General features: G+C 41.2%; 1 protein-coding gene across 2 annotated transcripts in view; it reads left to right on the forward strand.

Moving 5' to 3' along the window:
• Positions 1-10,272, forward strand: part of LOC113028038 (uncharacterized) — a 100,143-nt gene extending 89,871 nt beyond the window's left edge. For both annotated transcript variants that reach the window (XM_026177998.2, XM_026177997.2), the window contains exons 14-17: positions 1,026-1,183; positions 2,699-2,843; positions 3,320-3,463; positions 3,552-10,272. In XM_026177998.2, the coding sequence (XP_026033783.1) occupies positions 1,026-1,183; positions 2,699-2,843; positions 3,320-3,463; positions 3,552-3,815 (711 nt within the window). In that variant the 3' untranslated portion in view covers positions 3,816-10,272. The remainder of the gene's footprint in view (positions 1-1,025; positions 1,184-2,698; positions 2,844-3,319; positions 3,464-3,551) is intronic.
• Positions 10,273-11,068: the final 796 nt, after the last annotated feature.

Genomic DNA, 11,068 nt, shown 5'->3' on the forward strand with positions numbered 1-11,068 from the left:
ACGTATGCATTCGAATCAAAATAATTAATTTAGATGTTTTTAAGTTAAATTAAATTGTTTCAGACTTTGTCGTGGTAAAAAAATCTTCCACTAGTGCTTCACTTTAGATATGAGAACTGTCAAAACTCAAGCCTTTAAAGTTAGCTGAGGTATGAGTCAAGTAATATTTAAAAAATAACTTTTTTTTATCAAATTAAAAATAATTTGAGAAGTTTATGTCCACAGCTTTGTTCTTCCTTAACGAAAACGTATACGTCTGTCATGAAACCAAAATATCTTCAACTCAAATAAGGTATCAAATATATATTTTATATTTTTATTCTTACTGTTGAACGATTTTTTAATAATTAACTAAACTTAAAAAATTAAAACTAAAAGTTAAAACACATATTGTTTACCAGAAATTTAAAAAGAAAAGAAAAGAAAACTAGACCTTTAAAGAAAATCAAAACTAAATCGAATGGTGATTGTGTACATGCAAAACTAACCATAATAAATAAAAATATGTAGGAAATAAATAATAATAAGGAACTAATTAAAACTAGACTAAAAATTCAAAATTAATAAAACTAATAAAATAATAAAACTAATAAAACTGAACCTATTCCATATCGTCACTGTCATTATATTATGCTGCTATTCATACTGTCATCATATTAATGCTGCTATCCTGTATATATTGTACATACTATTGTTTGAGTACTTACGATTGTTTTTTTTGTACTTTTTATATTTTACATTTATATTTATTATTGAAACTTGCACCAAGGGAGTGGCACTCCAATTTCGTTGTACTCTGTACAATGACAATAAAGGCTATTCTATTCTATTCTATTCTATTCTAAAATTTAAAAAAAAACCTGATGAGAGACGCCTACAGAGCTCACATTCAGAGCAATATCAGTTGCTTCATGTAAATGTGTATAAGCGTCACCCACTCCTCCAATAAAATATGATCATAGTCAGCATCTTTAATGAGCGTTTGCACTGCAACACACCATTCTCCTTTATACCTGTCGTTCCAGGGGGAGTACAGGCCCGATAAGCAGCTCTCTGATGAGGACCTGAAGAACGCCGTGTCCATCCATCACTCTCTGGCAATGAAAGCTTCAGACTACAGCAAGAGACCCAACGTGTTTTACCTGCGGACGGCGGACTGGAGGGTGTATCTCTTCCAAGCGCCGTGAGTCTCTTTATGCTCTTCTCGCTGAGCTTGAACAAACGCACACGCTGTACGATTTATAGCTCCCACGCTGAGCAGCGTGGACAGCTGTGCAACATCTGCAGCAGAGCAGAAAATTCAGACAGCTAAAAAAAAGAACAAATAAGAAACACCCATGTTTTATTCCACTCTTCTCTTAGTGCTGACTTGCCGTCTCTGGCAATGTTACACTGAACAATCAAAAGTATGTGGACACCCCTGTTTTTAACTACATGAGCCCACATGAACAGATACTGGTGGATGTTGGGGTGGTGGAGGGGTTGACTCTGCAGGAAGCGATGCAAGCAAAGAGCTGCGCTGATATTCCAGAGGGGGGAGGAGGTTTGGTATGTGACACAGCACAGCTCAAGCTGCAAGCCTGAACTTGCTTTCAGCCTTTGTTCTGTTTCACTTCATGTCACGTGGAAATCTGAACTGCATAAAGTCATGAACTTACGTGATTAATTCTGGAGTCTATTCCAGCTACCATAGTGCGAGAGGTGTCGCAAACCCTGCACAGTGAAGATAAGTGCCAATCGAAAACAATACATAAATGGTAAAAAGGGCTATAAAACATGATTAAAAGGAAACTCAAATGCAGTATCACATAAAATAGAAGTCAGTAAAGGTGTGTTTTATGAGGCAAATCATTCTTCAAGCCTTTGCTCCTCAGGTAGGTCCTTTTAAAGCCGGGGACCCTGATTACACCCTTGCCCAGCCTTTTGGAACAGACAGAAAGATCCACCTGAAGAATAAGGCTGTGCACTGGCTTAAAAGGAGTCAACATTTCTGCTCTGACCCAGATGCACTTTAAAATTAATCAGTAAAATCCAACCATCCTACAAAACCAAAGCTGGGATTTGGGGTTATTGAACCGATGGCATGAGTAGAGGCTGTTTCGGTTCACAATACTATGGTGTCCACATATTTCTGGCCATATAGTGCTGCTGATAACAGCTGAATGTCCACCCTCAGCAGCACTCATGTGCTTACAGATTAGTGATACATGGAGAGGATGCGCGATGAAGGTGAAGGTGTGTGTCTGTGTGTGTGTGTCTTAGCAGGATCCAGGAAGTGGCACATGATTGGCCACATGTTTCAGGCCCCAGGAGGACCGGCTCTGTGCTCCAGTTGCAGCTTGCATTTGTCCCAGATACTGTACCCCTCTCTGCGCCTTTCTCCTCTCCTCGTCTCTCTCTCCGCCCGTCTCTCCCTGATGATTTAAGCGATGCTGTCTGATTCGATCTGATATTACTCGGGCTCTTAATGGGCCTGTTAATGTAAAACAGGACTTTTTTCTCTCTCTCATCTGTTAATTGGCTCCAAAATAATTTCTTTGTTAACAGCAGCGCTGCTTTCTCTGATAATTATCCCTTTGATGTTGTAAACCAGCCATGAGCGGATGTGAGCGGGCATCGCAGAGGAGAAGCATTTGTACTGTATGTGTTTTGGAGTTTGTAATTAATCGTGTGTGTGCGTCTGTGTTAATCATCTCAGGAACGCGGAGCAGATGCAGTCTTGGATCACACGGATCAACACAGTGGCCGCCATGTTCTCATCTCCTCCTTTTCCAGCAGCCATCGGCTCGCAGAAGAAGTTCAGCCGGCCACTCCTGCCGGGGACGATGTCGAAACTGTCCGAGGTATCCTAACTTTAATGAGTCTGACAGGTGGCTGATTCCACTCTGAGTATATCAAAGTAAATAAAAGATGGGCGTAGCTTCTGTTTAAGTGGTTTAAAGTGGCCTAAGCCTCCATTAATGACCAGCAGGGGGCGACTCTTGAAGTTGTAGAAAAAGAAAAGTCTGATTGTACAAAAGCTTAAGAACTCCACGTGGAGTCACATGGTCTCTTAGTTAAACCTTAGTTCACAAATACAGGAGCAGACTGTACGCTGTCTTCACCTTTCACAGGTGGAAAACGTAACTTTATAATTACTGTCTGTGAGAAACAACAGGGGTATGAAAGCACTTCCCTTGTTTTACGGTGGCAATAGAAAAAAATACAAGTAGACCCAAACCATGCCAATAAAATGCTCAACCAGGAAATCAGTTCCACCTCTGGGTCAGGGTTTTAAGTTTTTCCTCTCATAATCTTGGTTTTAACTCTGTGCTCTCAGGAGGAGCAGGTCAGGTCCCATGAAGCTCGATTCAGAGCCATCTCCACTGAACTGGCTGAGCTGCGCTCTTATCCACCTGACCGCAAGGTGAAAGGACGCGAGCTGGAAGAATACCGCCAGCGAGATGAGTACCTGGACTTTGAGGTGAGCTGGATTCACGAATGAGGAATCGAGTATTTACATGAAACTGTCTCGCCTTAAATTTAGATTTTCTTCTTTTCTTTTTTTATAGAAAACGCGGTACGGGACCTACGTCATGTTGCTGCGAGCTAAAATCCGAAGCGGCGAGGAAGACCTGTCTGTATTCGAGTCTCAGCTTCTGGAGGACAACGGGCTGCAGAGGGCTCACTCCAGCCCCACGCTGCAGGACAGCAGCCAGGCCAGCCTGGCCAGCAGCACCAGGGACGGCGGCAACAGCAGCAAAGCCAGCGGCTGCAGCAGCAAGCAGCGGCAGGAAGGCCAGAGACACAGCTACCGACAGGCCGTCAAGAAGTGAGACGAGGCGGGGGCGCCGGGAGCGGCACGGCGTTGCACTGCCAGCGGCAGGCTGTCTCCCTGCAGAGGTTTTGTTTGGAGCTCTGCTTGAAGGGGGGAGCAGGAGTGAGGGTCTAACCCACGCCTTCCCCCAAAACACGAGGCCCTACCCGGCACCCCAATCTTCTCATCTAACCGAGGAGGTGCAGATCCTGTGACTGGCAGACAGGCTAGTGCAGGAGGTGGGAGGGAGCGCTGGGAGGTCACGGATCTGCAGACGAGGTGTCTTTGAGAACGTACGCTGGGTGCCGCAGCAGACTGTGAGGCAGAGAGGCTGCTTACGGATCGGACGGGGCAGCGCACAGGGACCTACATCCAGCATCCTTTCCTTTTTTCTTCCCCTTTTGTTCTTTCAAGGCACCTCCGGCCGCGTTCTCACACCTTTTTTCTTGACCTTACACTCCGTTTTTTGGGACCAAACATGTTTACACACACTTTGAATTGTCATCACATTATAGACGACTGATGATTTGATTTCTGTTGAATTTCTGCCGCTGCTCTTGAGGTGAAGCGCTGTAATAATAATTAAAAAAAACAAAAAACTTAGGAAACATCACCAGGTCTACGGAGCCATTACATTCCAGCTCCTTTTTTTTCCACCACGGTGTGTTCACATTCCACACAGGAGCTGCAAATTCCAGCTTTCAGCTCCTGTATGTTTCGCTGAAGGTGGTTTCCAGTTAAATAAGTGTGTGGCTGCAGTATGCGACGTGGCCGCTGCGTACAGCTCGTCTTTCCTCCTTTCTCTAGCCGCTGACGGCCAACTAGAGGTGACGACGTCAGCAGGAGTTCACAGTCCTCCTGATATGCAGCCAAACACTGCATGACACAAAGAGAAAGAGGTCTTTTTCTTTTTTTTTTGCTCTACTTGAACTCGAGCATCTCTTGCTTTTTGCTTCTGTCCTGTGATGTGCTTATGTTCTCTTTCTTGGCCGAATGTTGTTTTCTGCAGTGATCCGCATGCCTGCATCCAGCACTGCTTCTTTTAGGGCTTTTTACTACTTTGAAGGCAAAAATCTGAGAGCGGAGAAGCTGCTCTCGGTGAGGGGTGGGGAGCAGGTTCGTTCAGTCACTCTCCTCATGCCAGTGCCATACCCAACACGTGTAATCTTCATCTGTACTTATAAACCCGACTCACTGGACAGACCCTGAATGTTCTTTGTTTTTCGATATTTTTACAGTATTTTACAGTCATTTGTTGGTGTTGAACTTCATGTGTATGTCAAGTGTATGATGAAATATCTCTTTGTAAACATCCAGGATATGTTGTATATAACGCACCATATATTGTAGTATATATGACAGTATATTTACAATATATTCAGCACACTCATGAGAAGCTGCATTGGGTATACACACACACAAGTCTGGAAATCGCTACTTGGTAATCACATTATTTTATTTTTTCTTACAAACTTTATGAATATTATCAAAATAAGTCTATCAAAGATTAGTAAGGGGGAGTTTTTTGCAGGATTTTAGTGTAAAAAGAAAATTCTTGTGAGGATTTAATCTCCAGTGGGAACTACTCCAAAGACAGATCATGCTCGAGGTTCTTTGAGAGTCAGCAGCCAGCTTGGTAACACCCCCCCGGGCAGTTTAATTAATCCCCCCAAATAAAATGAATTAGGGAGAGAGCCTTAACTCTGATTTAGTGGTCTCTGAGACGCATCAACTGGACTTTTAAAGAAACCAGTCAAAATATTAGGTTTAACAGTTACACTCCTTCTACCCAACACTGTTAACATCTCTGTTTAACCCACCATAGACTTACGCTGTCAATACCATAAGCCAAGAAAAGTACTCTCCTCTTTTCTACGATGAAGAGTACGGTAGATAAACTCGCCACAACACCGATGAAATTTTGCAGATCCAAAGATCTTCTAAATACTTGAACTCATAGTCTCTGCACTTCCTGTTTCATAGGGGCACTTGTGAGATAATCCATGATGATTGGGGATCTACGGAGGCCAAAACAGCAAATTTTGTGGTGTAAACATTTGTTATTGTTATGTTTTTGAAAGAAGAGATTAATCTATAGTTCAGTTTTTTACTATTTTTATCTTATTATTATTTTTTATTAGAGATGTAAAAACTACCCTGAGTCACTTTATGGAATCTGTGAATTTGATTTCAAACAGGAAGCCTCTAAAATGGGTGCCGTCAGACTAGAGTGACTGCAGCGTGCCTGTGGTGAATCCTTGTCCCACCAATCAGCATGCGTTAGCAAAATATCAGCAGTTAATTGACAGTTTTAGTCTTTCTGGAAAAATAAATTGGAAGCATATTTTATTTGCAGACATGTTATCTGTACTATATTTCTAAAAACTAAAAGAAGTGTGTTTTGTATTTTCCTTTGTCTAGAAGCAAGTGTACATATTAATTTTACCTCTAATTCATTAAGGACTTTCTCAAGAGTGCCCCTTCTGCATTCCTTCCTGAATCGCATCAAATTTCTCTACAGGAGTATTAACAGAAAGTGGAATAACTCCCCCAGATCAGCTCTGCAATCTAAATGAAAGGATAAAGGGCTTTAAATTTAATAATTGCGTCACAGAGACAGAAAAACTGGATATTTAGTCAAATCTCATTTTGAAAAAATGCTTCAAAAGTTTGGCGACTTTACACTTCACTTCAAAAAGGGCTCAATCCAAAAGTGCAAAAACAAAAACAAAAGTCTTTGATTATCCTAACAGAGCACTGAATAGCACTGCAAGTGCTCACACATTTTTCTACAATACATAGAAGATAAACCTCCTGCCAGGATACAGCTGAAACAGCAGCAAAACTTTACCGTTAATATGTGTGATGCAACAAAACGATTGGCTCGTATCTCTCCGGGGACTCTGAGTGCCACGGCTTCTCTCTCTTATAATGTCTCATTGTTTGCCATGAGCTAATGGCACGATTCAAACTGGATCAGGGCTGATACTGTTGTAAAAGATGCATGGAAAAAAGAATGAAAACAGAATGTAAAAAAGAAGAAGACAAAGAAACTCCTTATTCAGGAGTGAGTGTGATTATGTGTTTGTGTGTGGGCGGACTGATCTAATTATGGAACCACATAATGTTTGGTAGCCATATACACTTCATAGCATTATTAATGCACAGCCATTTATTACTCAGGCTTTAAAACGACACCTTGAGCAGCTGCAGTGCCAGCGTCCAACCAGCAGGGAGAGCTGTCAGCATTCACCCATGTTCTTTCAGCCATAATCACACCTGCTGCACCTGCAGTGAATATGCACGGCGTCACCCGCTCGCCTGAGCAGGTTGGTGGGGGCGGGTATTGCAGGGCTAAATGAGATAGGACCTGTTTGTATTGTAACTACGGATGTCAAGTCTGAGTGTGTTTTGGGAGTGTGTGCTTATGTGAAAGGCTGCAGAGAGCCTTCCAGACCATCTGACTTTTATCCAGCGCCAAATGTGTTGTTTAAAGCTGTACAGTTTCTAGAACAGATGATTGAATATTCAGGCTATTCAGAAGTTAAATAGTTCAGAAAACCTGAGCGTGTCACGGTGTAAGTCTGTTAATCATGTAGATACCTGCAGCGTAAAGCTGAATCTACCCAGAATTTTTGGTTATTGACTGTCATGTGAGTCATTTTAAGGCAGCATCCTCCCCAGAAGTCATCAGCCTTTATGTCTTTTCTTTGTCTTATGTGACACTTTTACTTGCTTTGGGGGCTTTTTGTAAGACAGAAGAAGCAGTTTAAAGACATTTATGCCCAATTTTCAGCAGCTTATTTCATTTAAAGCTCATTGCCTGCTTCTCTTGTCTGCACCTTTGCGCGCTGGTGGTATTAAAAGGTTTTATGTGTATATTGTTGCCATAACTGACCTCCTGTACATTTCGTGTAACTTTACAGACTTTATACTTGTGTGTTATTAGTAATGTTTGCTGTCTGTTATGTGGCCAAACTGTCAATAAGCAGCCAGACTTACAATGAGTACCTTAACACTGACCTATTCTGCTCATTTAAAGCTATATATCTTCAGTCTTAGACTTAACTAGCGTAGCTTTGCATGATCCAGAGCTCAACAATAATCCTGGTTTAGCTGATACTGGGCCCTTGGGGAGGAAGGCATCTTCTGTCTGAAAATAAAACAGTTTTAGACAGAGGATACCTTCCTCCTTATTGGTTGCCTGTCGTAACACTTTATGCCACAGCAGGTGGGCGGGGCTTCTGTGCTCAGATCACCTCATTAGGAATCACAGAGTTAAGAGTATCAGCAGCCACTTTGGATTTGGTTGATTTATACAAATAATGGCCGAAATATTTTGAAACTATGTCCGTGTTTGATATGAGCATCTATCATTCAAACAGAATATAAATAACAGTAAATTAAGGAAAAGCATAATAGGTCTACACAGATAAAATGTGAAAACACTTGTCAGATTTTATCTTGAAAACCTACATCTCTTGTTATTGCATACACAAGAAACTGTTATCTATGTTACCCTAAAAGTAAATGTTTTTTGTGTGTGAGTCTGTGTTGACATCGTACGTGTCTCATAACAAGCAGCCAAACTGCACATGAATTTTGTGCTATTTTTATAAAGATGTATTCAAATTTCTGTTTTCTCTGTCAACTGCTGCTTCTGATGTCTAGGCTCAAATAACAGGAGAGCTGAAGGAAATTTCACTTTTTAAATGTGAGGATTTTCTGCTTTGGAAATCTCTTTGGGTTTTAGAGGGAAGAGTTTTCAATAGCTTTTTCGTACCTTTATGCTAATATTTTATGATATGCCCTCAAATGGTTGATCAGAAATTCAATCAGAAGCTCTCCATTTTTTGCTTAGAGGCCAGATTACCCTGTTAATGGTGCAAATTCTCCAATATATGAGTATAATAATGAAACACCTGGAAGCTCGTGGGTTTGGGGACTCTTGGGGCAGTGGCCCATTCAACCTAATTTTGGTAATCCAGCACTGCTGTCTGCACAACATAACAATAAATATCATCTTTTTCAAGTTTTAGGGCTCCACAGACTCGATGCAAAAACATTTATATTTTTAAATATAAATGACAACATGATTTGACCTGTTAGAGCAGCAGGGCCCTGGGCGGTCACCCAACTGATCCTAAACTGGTTCTGGCACCAGATTTAAACCAAAATTAACCCTTAACCAAGCAACATATCAGCTGCATGCCTCATCTGATGCCTTAACCCGGGCAGCCTTTCATTCAATCAACAAAAACAGTGCTGACATTCAAAAGAGTTTAATAGTTGAAAGGTAACTAAGAATTAAACTCGGTTTGATTCAATGTTAGTTATATAGTACCAAATCACAACAACAGTGGAAAGGAAAAACTGGCAAACGTGGCAAGGAAAAACTCCCTTTTAACAGGAAGAAACTTAGAGGGAGAAGAGCATAGGGAGGGGCGGCTATCTGCTGCAACCGGTTGGTGGTGAATCTTAAACTCATAAAATCTCTTTCACAAGAGTGTCCTAGGCCAGCTTTGACCTCAAATATTAGCTCAATGTTACTTTACTGAGGTCGAACTCCTCTATCAGCTGCTGTGTTTTGCTATCGTTAATGCAGTTATCGGTGCACATAGCCTCCATACTATTGCCAACTCTGTGGCCAGATCAGTTTCACCATTTATTAACCGACTGTTTGGGGGATATAAAGAGCTGCACTGAAGTGCGATCCATAAAGTGCCAAAGCCAAACCAACAACAGCGAGAGCAGTCACTTAATCGTCTGTGGCTTTATATGCAGTACAGATTTAAAGAAGTTTAGAGTCTTCACTGTATCTCAAAGTTTTCCCCTTCCCACCGCCTCTCTCCATGTGTTCTCACCACTCACATACATCACAGAGCAGCAGCTGGTCCTCCATGGCACTGGTTAGCATAGAAATGCCTGGTTCCCCTTGATGACGCCTGCGTGATACTCATGTCAAAGTGTTGCACCGTGTTCACAGACGTAGGATATCTGCAGCTCAAACTGTCTCTTCAGCGTGCACTTGTACATCACAGCCTCATTTCTGAATGTAAATAAAGCATGAGATATTACGGCCTGCTTTCATTTATATTATGATTAGAGTATTAAAAGAAGGCTTAATATATAAGGTAGGTCAGCATTTTTTCCTGTCCTTGAGCTCATGGTCATTTCTCTCTTTTTGTTTTTAATCAATGTGAATGAAGGGAATGGCTATATTTAATGCTGTTGTATGCTGTCGTGTTTTAGAGACTTGAGCCAGCTCATACGAATCTTTTTACATGTAGAGGTCTGGTCTGATCCGTCTCAGTGTTTTTTAGACTGGTGCAGATAAGGCGATGTTCATTTTATGCTATACATACAGTGAGCTACATGTGTCACTGCCTTGTTATAACTCACCAAGGAAATGTTGTTTGTGAGCTTCTCACTTTGAGAAGCATAGGAGATAAAATAAAAGTGTTTTGAAAGGTTTACTGCACGTGTGAACATCATTGCGTGGAATGTAAAGTGCCGTACTTAAGCGCTTTAGTCGTGTGCATTAGTTGAATGCTTCTGTACAAATTTCACATGTGAGACTTCAAAAACATGTGCTTATAAAATAGAGTGCTTTAAAAATTTGCTCCACCTTGACCAGCTGCAGTATTAAAAGACAGCGTACATGTTAATATATGAGTTTGAATGACCCATTAATATAATACAGCACTAAAACAGGTGATTCTTTTACACAATGAGTAGAGTTTATGTTGATGTACTTTTTATCTTAATTATGGTATTAGATCCATCGCTGGTGTGCACAAGGAGCTGATTATACTGTTATCAGCTAAAATGTACTGTTTTTTGCCTCTATTAACACATCTCCAGGGGAAAATGACTGAAAAATCTAGCCAGTTGCCATCTTTTATTAACAGTCTATGCAACCCCTCTTTTCACAGGGGTTTAAGTGTTATTAAAACCAGCTGGTCACAAAGTACACATTTGGGGCTCTTGGGGGAGTTTGCCATTTTGGTCCAAGTTCCACTCTAATGCACAAGATTCAAATTAATGTTTTAATTCTGCAGCTGAGGAATCTGAGTGTCCTCAGCTTACTCACAAAGCAGATTGGGTCTGGCCCAGTAACATACGCAAAAAACAAACAAAAAATCCTCATATACACAAAAATAAAACAAAATAAAGAAAACCGTCCTTCATGTGTGGTCCAAAGAACGGCTGGTAGAATAAGACTGGTCACACAGCCACAGCTGGACCTGCCTGGGTTTATGTCAGGTTTTA

Source organism: Astatotilapia calliptera, chromosome 8 (genome assembly GCF_964374335.1).
Source record: "Astatotilapia calliptera chromosome 8, fAstCal68.1, whole genome shotgun sequence".
NCBI classification, from domain to species: Eukaryota; Metazoa; Chordata; class Actinopteri; order Cichliformes; family Cichlidae; genus Astatotilapia; species Astatotilapia calliptera.